The 16,338-nt window shown below is 39.8% G+C and overlaps 1 protein-coding gene across 3 annotated transcripts in view; it reads left to right on the forward strand.

Moving 5' to 3' along the window:
- Nucleotides 1-16,045, forward strand: part of CEMIP (cell migration inducing hyaluronidase 1) — an 88,853-nt gene extending 72,808 nt beyond the window's left edge. For all 3 annotated transcript variants that reach the window (XM_075273302.1, XM_075273303.1, XM_075273304.1), the window contains exons 18-29: nt 210-341; nt 3,234-3,269; nt 4,037-4,192; nt 4,280-4,460; nt 8,482-8,697; nt 8,837-9,048; nt 9,605-9,790; nt 10,843-11,047; nt 12,253-12,342; nt 13,472-13,629; nt 14,045-14,145; nt 14,768-16,045. In XM_075273302.1, the coding sequence (XP_075129403.1) occupies nt 210-341; nt 3,234-3,269; nt 4,037-4,192; nt 4,280-4,460; nt 8,482-8,697; nt 8,837-9,048; nt 9,605-9,790; nt 10,843-11,047; nt 12,253-12,342; nt 13,472-13,629; nt 14,045-14,145; nt 14,768-14,895 (1,801 nt within the window). In that variant the 3' untranslated portion in view covers nt 14,896-16,045. The remainder of the gene's footprint in view (nt 1-209; nt 342-3,233; nt 3,270-4,036; nt 4,193-4,279; nt 4,461-8,481; nt 8,698-8,836; nt 9,049-9,604; nt 9,791-10,842; nt 11,048-12,252; nt 12,343-13,471; nt 13,630-14,044; nt 14,146-14,767) is intronic.
- Nucleotides 16,046-16,338: the final 293 nt, after the last annotated feature.

Below are 16,338 nucleotides of genomic sequence, written 5' to 3' on the forward strand. Positions count from 1 at the left end.
TGGAATTCAAGGAAATGCCATGCAGGCCTCAGAGTAGTCCTTTGTAATCCAATGCTTGCACGATATCATTCTAGTAATAAAAAAAAACTAGTCTGGCTTCTTGCTTTCCAATAAAACAATAAAACGCTTTATTAAAATGCATGCAACGCACCATTGTTAATATCCCCAGGCCTTGACGTCTGTTTTTCGTATCTTCATCTCATGAGCAGGTATGGACCACATCAGGATGCTGATCCCTACAAGCCAAGAGTACCTGCAATAATCCAGCACTTTATTGCTTACAAGAACCAGGACCATGGAGCTTGGCTGCGGGGAGGAGATGTTTGGCTGGATCGCTGCCAGTAAGTTCAGAATTTTTACAGTCTGTGATGTCAGGCTTCTTGTTTATTGTGTGAGTATTTCAGATAAGCTGCTAAAATAACCATTGGCAGATGGTATTTTTAATAAAATAAAGAATGCAACATGGGCTTATTTGTATTAACTCATTTCTCTAATATATCAGTTTATTCTGTACTGTCAAAGATACATGAAACGGCTGGTAGAAACCTGTAGGTGTGTGTTATTTCTATGAGTGGGTAGCTAGGATTTTAGCGGTCTCTATCAACTTATCACTAGTCATGAAATTCAAGATGTAGCAAATATTTAGGAATAAAAATAGGAATTAAATAATAGCCATTGCAGGGCCAAAGTGTGCAGAATCCATTTGTACCTTTATCCCTCCTGCTGGATCATCCTGTTTGGCTGCATATTCATTCCCTTCTATAGTCCGGGGCTTTAAAAGTAACCTAATTCTTTAGAAAAACTTACAGCCTACAATAACCAGCCACCATTACATTACCAGATGAGTAGTTCTAACCTGATGTCTTCTTTCTTGTCCCTCATATATAGCAGGAAAGAGCCTTTTCTCTAATATGGCAGCTAGGAATCCCTCCAATCCCTCCAAATACTGCCATAAAGTCCCTATTAGGCCATGCCTTAGACACAATAAAAGTATCAGTGAGTGTTAAAAGTATCCTGAAGGGACAGAAAAAATGCCCAAGAGTACAAAGTAAATTAAAACACTTATTCCATATAAGTAAAAGAATAAAACTTAGGCATTTTAACTCTACCCATACACGCACCGTTGCTCAAACCCCGAGCAGGGTTTATCCAGAACTATGCGTATTACAATTGACCAGGGAGACTGAAGACATGGCAGTCACTTCAAATGGCTCTAATTCCAGAGCTGCAGGGCTTGGTCTTATTTTAAAGCCTATGTCTTTAAAGTAAGAAGAATGTCATGTCTGTAGCCCACCTAGGTTTTGACATGGATTAAAGTGGGGTTGGATATACTCGTCAGCTTCACTTTAACCAGTCTGCAGCAGTGTGCATTCCCTTCTTAATAAAATTTAAAAAAAATCCAGAATTGGTATCACCACATCTATAACACCTCTTAAAATAAGTAGCATGTTATTTATTCTACATGATAAACACCATAAACCTTAAAATCCAGATCACAGAACTAATGTTGTCGGATCATCTCACCTCTCAAAAACAAAAAGTAATAACAACTGTACAAAAATTCTTATGTACCCTCAAAATACAAGGTCTCAAAGTTACACTGAAATAAAGTATAGAAAAGTTATGAAAGCTAGAATGCACAGAGGAATACAATGTTAAAAGTTTAAGGCTAAAATGATCACTAAAGGGTTAAAATATACATAACACCCCGTAACACCCATACAGGTAGGTGAATAGGAGCTATGGAAACAGTGTAGCTCAGCAGGGGCAGCTATGGAACGCCACAAAGCAGCACTGCTCAACTGGTCCAGTTAGTCCTGACTTAATGTGTTCACACTACCACCGCTGTCCGCCCAGGTGTTTCCATCCTAAACCCTAGGGAAACTGGACAGGGGACAGCTTGCTGGCAGTCAGCTTTAAAACCCATTAATTTGAATGGGTTTTTAAAGCAAACCACCGGTGTCCATATGCGGTCTCTCCATGGGGAAACAGGTTTTTGGGGTTTTTTTTGCACGGACATAGTCGTACATGCAGGACTTTGTGTCCATGAAAAAATAGCGGTTTCGAGGCGGAGAGGCTGCATACTGACACCGACGGTTTGCTTTAAAAACCAATTCAAATGAATAGGTTTTAAAACTGACCGCTAGAAAGCCGTCCCCTGTCCAGTTTCCCTAGGGTTTAGGATGGACACAACTGGAGGGACAGTGGCGGTAGTGTGAATGCGTTGAAACTAGAAGCTGATATTCTTATGCCGGCAGCGATGGGAATAACCCTTTAAGCCAGTTATGCCCCTTTTCCACTAAACCACCCCTCTTTTCAGCCAAGGAGCATACAGTGACTAAAACACACAGTAAATGTGGTACATGGCATATAAGCCAGGTTGTATGTGTAAATTAAGACAAAATTCTGGCACATTTCTCTTAGGCCGGGTTCACACGGAGTTACGTGCCGCGAGATTTGGCACGTAGACGCCGCGTGACCCTTTGCGTGCCGTACACGCTCCCATTCATTTCAATGGGAGCGGGGAGCGTATGCGCCGCGCTAGTTTGCGGCCGTGAATAAATGCACGGCCGCAAACTAGCGCGGCGCATACGCTCCCCGCTCCCATTGAAATGAATGGGAGCGTGTACGGCACGCAAAGGGTCACGCGGCGTCTACGTGCCAAATCTCGCGGCACGTAACTCCGTGTGAACCCGGCCTTAGTGAAGCTTTCCCGCTCTTTATAGCTGATCTCTACCGACTAACCGGGGGAGTCCTTGCTTAATGATTGCATTTATCTTTTTGGTTGCTGCGATTTCTATGTAAGAAATGTGACGGGATCTACTCCCTTTCCCACTGGAATATTTTTCCATATCTTACATGTACATATTTCAGCTAAGTTTTATAACTAAATAGACAACAGTCTTATCGCACCCAGTCATTTTCTTTCCAGAATACTGGCATTCACATGTAGAGACGATGAAGGATTGGGGTTTTATTAATCATAATACTAAGAAGTCCTGATCATAATAACAGAAAAGAACATAGAAATGACATAACACTACAGCTCGTGTACAGTATATTGTATAGCCCAGTAACATTCCTCTGCCTTACAGATTATACGCTGTAGATAACATCTCCATTCTGCCCTTCTCACATGGCATTTAACCACATTGATCCAAAAGCACATGGCAGGGTTCTTTTATATCAGTGTTTGTACCAATATACTAACTTCTTCTTCTTTTTTTTTAAAGGTTTTCTGACAATGGAATTGGTTTAACACTGGCCAGGTAACTAAACATTTATTATTCAATGTCACTTTGCATTTCATTAGCTGACACTTTTTAAGATCTCTGCTTGCTGTCAGCAGCTGAAACATTCCCGTACAAAGTGCAGTCAGACGCTAAAATCCTAACATAAGGTCACGGTCATATTATAAGGGTGTTCTGGGCAGATCAATGGAGGTCCAACACCCAAATCCACAACAATCTGTTCTATAATGCCGCTATACAGTGAATAGATCTGGAAACAAAGAACTCTGTAGTAATGCAATTCAGCTTGTATAGCTATCTGCTGAGAACAACTGAACTACAAGGGTCCTGGGTTCCTGTCGATCTCCCACTAATCTGATAAGGAGGACCTATCGTAAGGATAGGACATCAATTTAATTTTCCAGGAAAAGCTCTTTATAGGCTACTTGAGTTTTATGAAATCTGTAAAATATGTGAAATATCCCCAGGCTCTGTTTTATAACTGTACAGTCCTTTACATTTGGCATCCTAGTATTTATTTTTGTTGCTGATAGCCCTATTATGACTGCAGCACATTTCTGTCTGAGGCAGGGGGTGTGTACAATACAGAGTAATCTGTCATCCATTATTACTACTGTTTTTACATGTAATTCTGCAACAAATGCCTCCACAAAGTAGTGTATATGTTGACAAACTTTTCATTGTAAAATGATTATGTTCTATGCACATAAAACCTGAAAACCCCTTCAAATACTTCTCAGTTCCAACTACTTTACCCCCCATAATGAAATACATTGTTTTTGTAGTGGGGGTACCTTTCCAGACGATGATGGATCCAAGCAAGAAGTCAAAAACAGCATATTTGTTGGAGAAAGTAATAACGTGGGCACAGAAATGGCAGACAACCTTGTTTGGGGTCCTGGAGGACTTGATCACAGTGGGAGAACTCTACCCAGAGGAGTGTATGTACTGTTGTACTTACTTTTGTCTATATGCTATAATCTGTAGTTCAGAACTATCAATGCTGATATTGTCTTGTCTACCTTTAGGAACTTTCCAATCCGTGGCATTCAGATCTACGATGGACCAATCAACGTGGAAAACTGTACTTTCCGCAAATATGTCTCTTTGGAAGGACGCCATACCAGCGCAATTGGATTCCGTCTAAATAATACCTGGCAAAGCTGTCCAAACAACAATATGACAAAAATTACATTTGAAGAAGTGCCGGTAAGTTCTTCTGAGTGGTATATGAGCCTATATGTTCCACTATCTCAGTGCCAGTCTTTACCCCGCTTTCCAAAAAACTTCACTGTAACCTCTGCCCTACTGTTATTTTTTTTTTCTTTTTAATAGCTCAACTTTTTCACTTATGAAGCAATCTGTCACATTTGTGACTGATCATTCCAGGGAAAGAGACGTAATTATCTGATAGAGAGACTAGCATTGCAGCCAGATCCTCAGGCCAAGTCTGAACGATATTACACAAACGTTGTCTGTCTGATGACATGCCAAGAAGTCTTAGACACTGCCACTGAATTCCATCTTATACTGTAATTTTATGAGCTATTTATCACAACAAAATGATTGCTCGATACTTATCAGCCAACGTGTGCAGATTAGTTTCTTCACGGCAAATTCATCTTCCTAAAGAGCAACATACACTATAGCCCCGCTGTACAATATAATAAATTGGACTTGCAACCATTTAGCATATAATTAGTTATGCAGATTCTTGTCATGTAACTGCATTTTTACGGTTTTGCTCCTAAAAATCTAAATTTTTATTATTTTGTTATGTTTGTGCATACTGGTCAACACACTTGGGTACAAATACAGTCTTTTCTTCAACTCTACAAACAAGTGTTCAATTGGGTTTAGGTCTGGGGTAGCACCTCTACTTCATTGTCACTGCTTAAGGTCATGGTCATCCTGCTGGAACAATATGTCCTACTTTTATACCCATAGTATGAAGTAACTCATCTTGTAGGATACTCACATATAGCTCAGCACTGAGACCACCATCAATCCTAGTCAAGTATCCAATGCCTTTGGCTGCGAAACAACCTTTAGGCTTCCTCCACCAGACTTGACAGTTCCTTCATTTTCTCAATCCATTAGCCCCCTTTTCTTTTTCCAGACCCATTTACACTGTTAAGAACCCAGTCTATTGAATTTTGCATCATTGCTCTAAATCACCCATTTCCAATTTTCTACTGTCCACTTTCATACTTTTTTGCAAACTCGAGCGAACCCTTCTTATCACTGTATTGATATTGAGTCTTCTTCGCCTTTCTGTGGGCCACCATTCCAGACTTGTGTAACACGCGTCACACAGTGCTTGCATGAATGTCTTGGATCTCACTATTACAAAGCATTTTATCCTCCTCCGCTGCATTGTTTTTCACACCAGGTATGATAGACCTTGTTGACTCTTATATTTTGCTTGGACATCCATCTATTGTTTTTGAATAGATAGACGGACTTAATTTACCGTATTTTTCGGACTATAAGACGCACTTTTTCCCCCTCAAATTTGGGGGGAAAAGAAGGGTGCGTCTTATAGTCTGAATGTGGCGCCTGGCACCCGCCGTAATAGAGAGGCGGATGTCGGCAAGTGATAGACGCCGGGGCCTGAGACATCGCTGCGCTCCTCTGCCCTGCATGAAGCCAGCAACAGCAGGAGTGATGCTATTCCGCTCCTCCGTCCCCCCTGCCGCTGGCTTCATGCAGGGCAGAGGAGCGCAGCGATGTCTCAGGCCCCGACACCTGTGCCAGCGTCTATCCCTCGCCGGCATCCGCCTCTCTAGTACAGCGGATGCCGGGTCAGTATCAGCGGCCCCGTACCTGTGAAGTTGCAGGCCGGCTCCTGCGCGGCGATATCGCAGGAACCGACCTGTTCGGGTGACAGCCGGGAGCCTAATGAGGCTCGCAGGCCTGTCACTGCTATATATTAGTATTGCGGCTGGGCCTAGGACCAGCCGTAATACTAATAGACAGAATGTCCCATAGACGGCAATACAGTTGTATTGCCGTCTATGGGACTTGCAATCAAGTGACCGCAGGTTCAAGCCCCCGGGGGGGAATAAAATAGTAAAAAAAAATAAATTTTTTTTAAATATATAATAAAAATATGAAATAAATAAAAGTTCTAAATCACCTCCTGTCCCTAAAATATATATATATAAAAGTAGAAAATCATATATCATAAACCACCGGTTTTTTTTTCAATACAAGGTGATCTAAGCAATATATAGTCCCCAAAATGGTATAACTAAAAAGTACATCTGGCCCCGCAAAAAAAACCCCACTCTATGCGTCCCCGTACAGCTGCAGGGTCACCTGTCAATGTGGCCTTGCAGCTGTTGCAAAACTACAACTCCCATATATTAAATATTTTACCATTTTTTGCTTCCAAATTTTTTTCCCTATTTTCCTCCTCTAAAACCTAGGTGCGTCTTATAGTCCGAAAAATACGGTAATTTACTGTCAGGGCATTCACATAATGCAGTTTGGCAATTTTCTTGGCCGAGAGGCCACTATCGATAAATGGATGATGCTGTTTTTCTTTTCTTGGGAAATCTTCTTCATAGCTGATCCTCGATTTGAACCTTTAACTTGGGAATGAACCTCACTGAGCTATTAGGGAATGTGAGAACTGGGTGTAATTTGTAGTATAGAAGAAGAAAAAGATTTTTCCACCACAAGGAGAAAAACAGTAACAATGCAGTTACAAGGCAAGAATCTGCATAACTAATCCTATGCTAAATAGCTGTCAGTCAAATGTATGTATGAGATAGCCAAGATGATTGTCTATAAAGTGATGGTAGTCTCACTTCCGAGGTTGTAGTGGATGGTGAGATATGGAGCCTGAAAGTTAAAACTTCAAAACATTGTTACCCATTTGCTTGTCAGTATATTTTATGTGGCAAGGCAATCTTGGGGTCCAGAGCTCAGTAGCAACTGTTCCCTTTGCATCCCTTACAGCTACACCCCTGGCGCCATGGCAGTGTTGTTGTGCCTCCTACACACAACCTCCTGTGTGGCACATCAGAACACAGATATACACTGACATCTGTAAAGTATGTAATAATGGATAATAGTGAATTGTTCCAAATGTAAAAATAAACAGCAAGCACTTCTGTCTGACTCATGCACACATTACTGCTGTGTTATCTGTATAAATCGCTGAAGTCATCTGGCTATCTATAATAATCTATGTTTATGAAGTGGAGTACGGATTAGAGATCAGCTCTAGGATGATTCATTGTGTTCCTTCATACTTCACTTATACTGAGTGGAAATATTTCCCTGAAAATGTGATGATCTGCATGTCTAGATCAGTAACTAGAAATGCGTTAGGAGTATCTGTCAACAAAATCCTCTAGGACTATGTTATTGCACAAATCAGTTCACAGTAAATGTATTTTGTGCGGTATGTATTTTATTCGTATAACATATATTGTCATCCAGCTGTAATTCGTGTTTCCTAATCAGAATGGCGCAGATGTTTCACCACTATACAGCGCTGTAACAATACATTTTGACACCTGATTGGTCGGCTCTGGGACCTTCACATTCCTGACTAAGCAACAGTGAACATGGTTGCTTAAATCCTCCCTGAAGCCCCAGTTTCTAGACTTATTCAGAGACAGACACCCCTTAGACTCATTCACATATTCAAGTTAAATTGACAAATAAATTGTTCAATGAGCACTAAAACTGTAATTTAATAAGTTCCCAAGATAAAATATTATAATATTATTTATAACTTAACAAAATGGTGACAAATGCACTTTAATTTATATTTACTGCCTTATCAATGCAAGACAATTGAGTCTAAGACATGTATATTTACAGGGCTTGGCCTGGGGATTCATCAAGACTGGATTATTGTATGCTGGTCTTGATGTCCCCAGTACCAGTGGAAGGGAGCGCTTAATTCTCATCATGAATTAGACACATCCTCTAGGAGCTGTGCACTTCTGCTAAAATCTACAGCCGCCATATAAGTGACATAAATTATAGTGAATCTGGTGCAGATGGTAACTCCATCCATTTTGTGAAAAGTGACAAGGGTGGAATAAAAACACCACTTTTATCTATTTTAGCCACAAGTGGTGTTAATAAGTTATACACGACCCAAGCAGCGTAGATTCTTAGTGAATCAGCCCCAATGTCATTTCCATGTCATGTGTATATTTAATAATTTGATGACTCTTAATACACAAATCATTTGGTACCATTTCAGATAACCTCCCGGGTTTTCTTTGGTGAGCCTGGACCATGGTTCAGTCAAATGAACATGGACGGAGACAAGACTACCGTTTTTCATGATGTAGATGGCTCAGTGTCAGAATATCCAGGAGCATTTTTAGTGAAAGAAGATAACTGGTTATTGAGACATCCTGACTGTCTAGATGTCCCAGACTGGAAGGGGGCAATTTGCACCGGCAATTATGCACAGGTACGTTCCAGAAAAATATGCCATGTTGTCTGTGCAAACATTGAGCACTGAAGAAAATAATCTATTCTAATAAACATCCAGCTTTGGTTCTTTGGTTTGGTGCCAGTTCAATAAAACGGCTTTCTCACACTCCTTGCAGATCTATATACAAGCTCGAAGACCTGCTGATGCAAGTATGACAATCATTAAAGATGAGTATCCTGAATATCCATTGCACTTAGAAGGAGCACTTGGGAAAATCAATCATTATCAACAATATCAACCTGTCATCACCCTGCAGAAAGGCTACACAGTGCACTGGGATAAGCCCGCCCCCGAGGAGCTGACCATTTGGCTTATCAACTTCCAAAAGTAGGTCATGCATGTGTTCTCATTGAACTTAAGTTGTTATAGCACTTCATCATCTAAAATAGCTGAGAAACAATATCTATGACCACATCTGTTTAATGGCACCATAAGTAACAAGAAGGGCAAGCAGAGTTCATAAATAACAAGCCACTGTTAAGTAGCATGAACATTTCCCTCATGTAATATTATGACTATTTCACTAAGTTACTGTCCTCCTGAGAACATCAGTCTCCAAATAAGGGTCCATTGCCAGCGGGTCATTAACCACTACCGAGGTGAATGTTTTCACATTTCGGATACGATTCATAAAACAAAACTGGAAAGATAAAACATCTAACCTGAAATGCTCCTTATGGTGTTATTATTTGTATTCCCGGCACTATAAAATGGTTTCCTTGGGTTAATTGAAGTGTTTTTCTAGAATTTCGTGCAATGCGCTTTCAAGCCAGGAAAAAATAGCCATCTCAAAACGTAATATTTTTCTTGGCCACTTAATTCCTTAGGAAATTTGATGTCAAGTTCTTATTACTTGTGGTAACACATGATTCTCCTATTTTAGGAACGACTGGATTCAAGTAGGATTTTGTTATCCTAAAGGGACAACATTTTCCATCCTCTCAGACATTCACAATCGGCTCGCAAAGCAAACATATAAGACGGGAACCTTTGTACGCACATTCCAGATGGACAAAGTGCACCAGGCCTACCCCGGCAGGGGGTATTATTATTGGGATGAGGAGTCGGGGTATGTGATTTTTTTCACTCATCTATACATGAAGCTTAGTGTTCTATTATTCATCGATAATGGAGATAAATATGAAAAGGCATAGCATTGTATTCAGAGTAATATTATTACTCCAGCATAAAAACAATGACGCTCAGGAAAGTGGGAGTTTATTCAACTCACTGGTTGTGTTCCAACCCACGTTACATTGACTGGTGAAGTGGTATAGGCAACACTATCATCAGTTATTATGCAAAGGCACACTACTCTGTCTACAGTAGAAATTGTGCCAAGGCCTATGTGAAAAAAAAAAAGATAATTGATCATTTTTATTGACAAGCAACTAATTTTTATCAATAATCATTGGACATTAACGCTTAAGTCTCTACCTGCAGAATGTTTGCTCATTACTTGCTCAGCTGTAATCACTTTTAGATGAACCATATAATGCACTTTGAAAGAATAAAATAATAATCATACATGTGCTATATGCTAATTAACCACAAATCTGGGCGGAGCATCTGAGCTCTTTGAAACCGCTTCATCTGCACCCCAGGGTTCTGCACGAGTAAGACTGAGGCCCCATATTGCGGAAATGCAGCTTTTTTTTTTGCAGATTTTGTTGCGCTTTTTTGAGCCAAAGTCAAGAATAGATGCAAAAGCAATGAGAAATATGTAGGAAGTACTTATAATTCTCCCTTCTGTTCAATCCACTACTCGCTTTAGCACAAAAAACTGCATCAAGATCTGCAACAAAAAAAAGCTGCGTTTCTGCAATGTGGGGCTTTAGCCTAAGTGAAGTGGGTTTAGTGAATGAACATTATTCTAACTTTGTTTTTCACATTCTGCAATCTCACACAGTTTCTCCAAAAGCATGTTACAAAAGTTGTGATTTTGGGTTGGTTTTGGTTTAGATTCCCATAGAAAATTTTGATAATTTAAATAATAATACATTGTATTTATTGATAAATACAGTAAACGTTTCTGCATATTAATTTCTGTATTTTCTTAGCTTAAGCTTGCCCAATATATATTACTTCTATGTTTAATATGTTTACTGTTTTCTATTCCAGACTGCTGTTTTTAATGCTGAAAGCTCAGAACCAAAAAGACAAATTTGCATTTTGCTCAGTGAAGGGTTGCGAGAGAATCAAAATCAAAGCCGATATCCCAAAAGGTTCTGGTGTCAGCAACTGCCAAGCTTCAGCCTACCCCAAATATTCACAAATACCCATAGTGGACGTGCCTCTGCCAAAGAAACTGAGCGGGAATGATCTGGTAAATCACCATGGTTGAGTTTTATGAGAGGCGGGGTGCAATCTTTGTTTAATGGGCTCTGTGCTTTGTGGTGATGTAGTAAGATATTGTCTTAGGAGAATTTTGAGAAATCATAAAAGTTAAGCTTTGTGTACCGGGAAAAAAATCTTAACTAACGTTGTGATTTATTTTATATGGTGGCTAGAACTTTCTGAGCGCAAACTATAATGTTTATAAACCGAGGCTCCAATTTCGTAGCTGCTTTGAAGAACATATTAGGAAGATTCATTAATAAATACCCCTTAGATGTTAGGATCAGAAATATTCTTTTTCTCTTCTACTATGTTCAGTCAAAGATTGCAACAAATATATAGAGAATTGAAAAAGGGGTTTCTGAAATGATAAAATAGGATATATATATATATATATATATATATATATATATATATAAGTAGGAATATTTTGCCAGAAATGGCACCACCCTTGTTGTACATGGGTTGAATGCAGTATTGCATGGACACTGTACAGTGCAGTTTGTGCAGTTAGCGCCTCCACAATATGATAAAACATATCACATTTATTTTCTTACCAATTCTCACATGACTGGATGGAGATAACATATGGGCCCATAGAATATTATGGGCGCCACTTTACAGATTTGGGTGCGACATACACATGAGCTCCAAACTAGTAAAAGCTGCCTTTATCTGCTTAGAATTTCGCATACAATACACTAACAATAAAAATACTGGAACCTTCCTGTCCTCACATCACAGTAGAAAATCTTCGAATTTATCTCAAACTTATAAAAGGGGCATTCCTTTTCACAAAACCTCTTCTGCCATAAAAGTAAAGGTATGTTCACACGCCAGGTTTGGCAGTGAGATCCAACAGGAAAAATTTGCACTTGCTGCTATCAGCAGATAGATTTTCAACTCCCATTCATTTCAGTGGGAATTTGGGGTCAAATCCCCCCCAAATATAGGGCAGGACTCTGTAATTAGCGGAGAATTAAAAGTCTGTTTCTCATTAAAATGAATGAGAGAATTTTTGTGGTGGATACCACAAATGTGAACATATCCTATGTCAGGTTAGAAGATAATATAGTTGTAGATGTTTGGGCCAAGACCCGATTGACTCAAGTACAGGAAACTGATAATCTTTTAGCCATGCTTTGTGTTATATGATGGCAGGATCCTGTGCTCAATACTTTACTTCTTTTCTAGGAAAAGACAAAGGATCACTTACTAGAGATCAAAGTAGAGTCCTACAACACCAGATACTACCATCTAAAAGATGACTTTGCATATATAGAGGTAGGTATATGCTTAACTATTGATGTACATTGACAATCTATGTAAAATATCCACTCCCTAGAGCCTTGGGACATAGAAAATGTGAAAATGCTTTTCATGGGTAAAAACCATAAGATATTCTTCTTATATGTACTGTCAGGCTCTGGGGTTGCTAGGTGGGGTGGCATAGACACAAAAGTCCAGTTTCTTTAGTCCAAAACAAAGGTAGAGTTTATTTTCACTCAAAAATATAGTGCAGCAACAAAAACAAAAAAAACCAATACAAAAACAAATCCCTGCCCGACTAGGCTCTCACTAAACATAGAATAGGTTACCTCACCTAGAATAATAGAAATCAAAAACCAGTTGAATCACTCAGGACACAGCTACAAAAATAGGACCTCTTTCTTTGGCTCTCCAGCAAGCTCTGCCCCCAGTCTGCTGCTGGAGCTGGCTTCTTAAGCCTCCTTGACGAGGAGACTCTGCAGCTGAGTCGCTGCCGGAAAATCCCCAAAGTGTGGACTGGAGGGGGGGGGGGGGTGGAATGACAGGTCCCACTACCAACCTACCTACCTGTCATTCCTAAAAAATCCAGCCCAGTAACCGGAACTTTGAAATAACCCTCAGCAGACAGAATTATCTGCTAAGAAACGTTCTTTCTGGAGTTTTCTCACCTCACTCACCTTAGTAGTCTGGGTGAGATGTACACCCCCTCCATTACCTGACCAGCCATCGGCTTACAGTACCAATGAAAGTCACATAATGAGACACATAGAGATGGGAAAGAGATACAGACACACATGGTATATATAACATGCAATGAGAAGGGTTTCAGGTTTCACCTTGGCATATTCTAGTGGCAACTTCTAAGCCATAGCTTGCAATAGCTTCAAGAAAACCCACAGTCTCGCAATGGCAGACTCATTGTAGTTTCTCTAGTGCCAGCCTTATGGTAATACGCAGGTCATATACCTATTCCATGCACTCGTATTGGTCCCTTTATTGTAATAAACTTAAAATTTCATAGAGAAGTACCATAAATACTATAAACCTTACACCCTTATTACAGACTATATTCACCAGCAGGAAAGATAATGTTAGAATTTCCACTCGTGTTAAAATTTAATATTCTGAAATTTTGCATTAACAGGTGGATAACAAAAAATTCTTCATGCCGGACGATGGGATACAAGTGGTTGTGATTGACGGAAGTCAAGGAAAAGTTGTAGACAGTGCTAGCTTCAAAACTACCATACTACAAGGAATCCCAGCTCAGTTTGATAACTATGTGACAAACATCAAAGACAAGTAAGTAGCATTCTCCGTGTATAATATCTGTATACTATGTGCAGTACTTGGAAGTGGCTGGATGTCAAAGTTAAAGGGCACGCCAATTGTACATGCAATTTTAGTAGTGGTATTTTTATGTGGTAGGTCCAGTGTGTGACTGAAAGCTCTACACCATGTATACTTACAGCCCTCATAATGCACACAATGATATCCCTGCACTGGGAGACAAACACAGTGAAGTGATAATATACGTATGCTACGTATAGTGAAGTCATAGTATAGGGATAATAAAAGCAGTAATGTGACAGTGCAGGGATAATACAATAGTGATATCACAGTACAAGGATAATAAAAGCACTGATGCATCCCATATGGATACATTCCTGCATACAATTCAGAACCTTATATAATGACAAGACATTCTGTATTGCAGCTCTATTGTGGTTATCGTATCAAAAGGAAGACTCTACCACAAAGGCCCTTGGATCAAAGTCCTGGGAAAACTTGGAACTGAGCCAGATCTAAAGCTGAAAGGTAAGGCACAGTAAAGTTTTTCTAAAAGCCTTAACATAGAATTCTCATCAGACTCCTAATCTTCAATCTCCCACAATCTCTCCTCAACTCCTCACTATTTATTGACAGTGATGTATCTGGCGGTATACACAGTCATTTATTGCTTTCGGAGCAGTTTCTTATTATATTCTGATCAGTGGAATTGCTCATGCTGGAAGCTCTAGGGATCTGAATATTCATAGTACCGGTAACTTTTCTACAGCCCCATGGTGGCCAGTCATCACTATAGCACCACGGGATAATGCACTGTAAAGCCTAATGCATTCTCCAGACAAAACTGACCTTTTCTGTTCAATCCCTTTAAGGTATATTCACATGATGAATATTTATTTTTAAAAAATTCTGCAATATTCCTAATCATTTAAATGGGTGTTGCAGAAATCTGTAGGGGATTCAACAAGACCATGTTATTGTCCACCCGTCTTGATGATTCCTGCAATGCTGAAAGATTACCGTAGCCTGAATTTTGATGGTGCCCAGGTCTTTACATAGGATTTTGACATTACATATTTGCAATTTCAATTAAACTTTCGGAAACTTTTTCAAGAATTTTCCTGACGCTCCTCTCTCCGTTCGTCTACAGATAAGCTTGCTTTTGTTGGATATAAAGGAAATTTCAGACCTATTTGGACCAAGCTGGTTACCAACGCAGAGGCTGCCAAGATCTACCAAGTTGTTCCTTTTCCAGTGAAGAGAACAATGAAATTATGAATCTGAATGGTTGAAGTTTTACCACTGTTATTATTTCCAGGCAGGGGAGGATGGCAGACGTTGGCACCACATGTCAGAAGGCACAACCTTTCCTGTAACTGACTGCACAGTGTGCTTGTGTTATACACATTGTACCTGGGTATTGTGAGAACAGTGCCCAAAGGCTTCTTGTACCCATCGTGCCAGGCTCTCATGTGCTCAGCGCAGCACTAACGTGGAAGAGAACTTGTCGTTGGCACATACAATTTGTTTCCTTGGGGAATTCCTATGTATCCTAGTTGTGTTCACACTACACTGCCAACATTATTCATTCATTGGGCAACAGAGTATTTCAGGTTTATATTGATTGTTTGCATCAAACAGGATTGACAGGATACTCAGTATTTTATTTCTAACACCTGAATCCTCTACTTTATTCAATCTTAGACAAGAGATCACATTGCATCAAGGGTTAACGTCTGTCCAAGTATGCACATTAACATCCTAAACACGATAAGAGACTAAAGTATTATAATACGAATGGGGCCTTGAATATGTTGTGTTGATATAGGTGGGCACCGACATCTGACATAACATACCGCAGGTGGGATTCATTGCTGTAGCGTGCATAGACAGCGGGACTTCCTCCAGTCTTCTGCCCGAAGCTTCTTGTTAAATTGAACATTTACATTTTGCCTTTAGAGCTATAGCTTCTCAAGGGAAATATCCGTAATATTAACCAGACATGCATAGGTAAATACAGTAGCATATAGCGAGGATATGGAAAATACAAACCATACTTCCTATGGGTACAATTTATTACAAGTACAGTCAGATGATTCCATCGATGACTAGACTAGGCCTCATGATAGGTGTCTTATACTTAATAGAGAACATGTAAGCCAATGTTAATCTACTTAGAGATTGATGGCTATGGGATTACAACAGTTTTGCACAGAAATATTAATAGAGTACTCTCATTGTCTGTGGGAATGTATTCTATAATAATTCAGAAAACAGATATACTCTGATATACACAGGAAATCTGTACAGCCTGTGTCATACCTTAATCGACAGATGTACATGTGGTAGATATGGTAGCATGATACCCCTTGGGTGAAGTGCCTGAACCATTTTACAGTTTACATTGAGGTATGGTTTATATCAAAAATTGAGCACTTTCCTTAAAAATCTAGACCTTAGATCTAGATCTTCTCTTAGGCCTCTTGAAGACAACCGAGGCCGTGATCAGTGTGCCATCTGAGTATTTCACGGATAGCACACTAACCCATTCATTTCTATGGGCCCATACACATGACTGTGAAATACACGGTCACATGTGCGGGCCGCAAAATTTAGAACAGGTCCTATTCCTGTCCTATTTTGCGGCCCTGCTTCCGTGGTTCTTATTCATTTAATGAAAGGGGCTTCAGAAGCCTTGCCCTTGCAGGGGGGCACATGGCT

This window comes from Leptodactylus fuscus, chromosome 5 (assembly GCF_031893055.1).
Source record: "Leptodactylus fuscus isolate aLepFus1 chromosome 5, aLepFus1.hap2, whole genome shotgun sequence".
Classification (NCBI taxonomy): Eukaryota; Metazoa; Chordata; class Amphibia; order Anura; family Leptodactylidae; genus Leptodactylus; species Leptodactylus fuscus.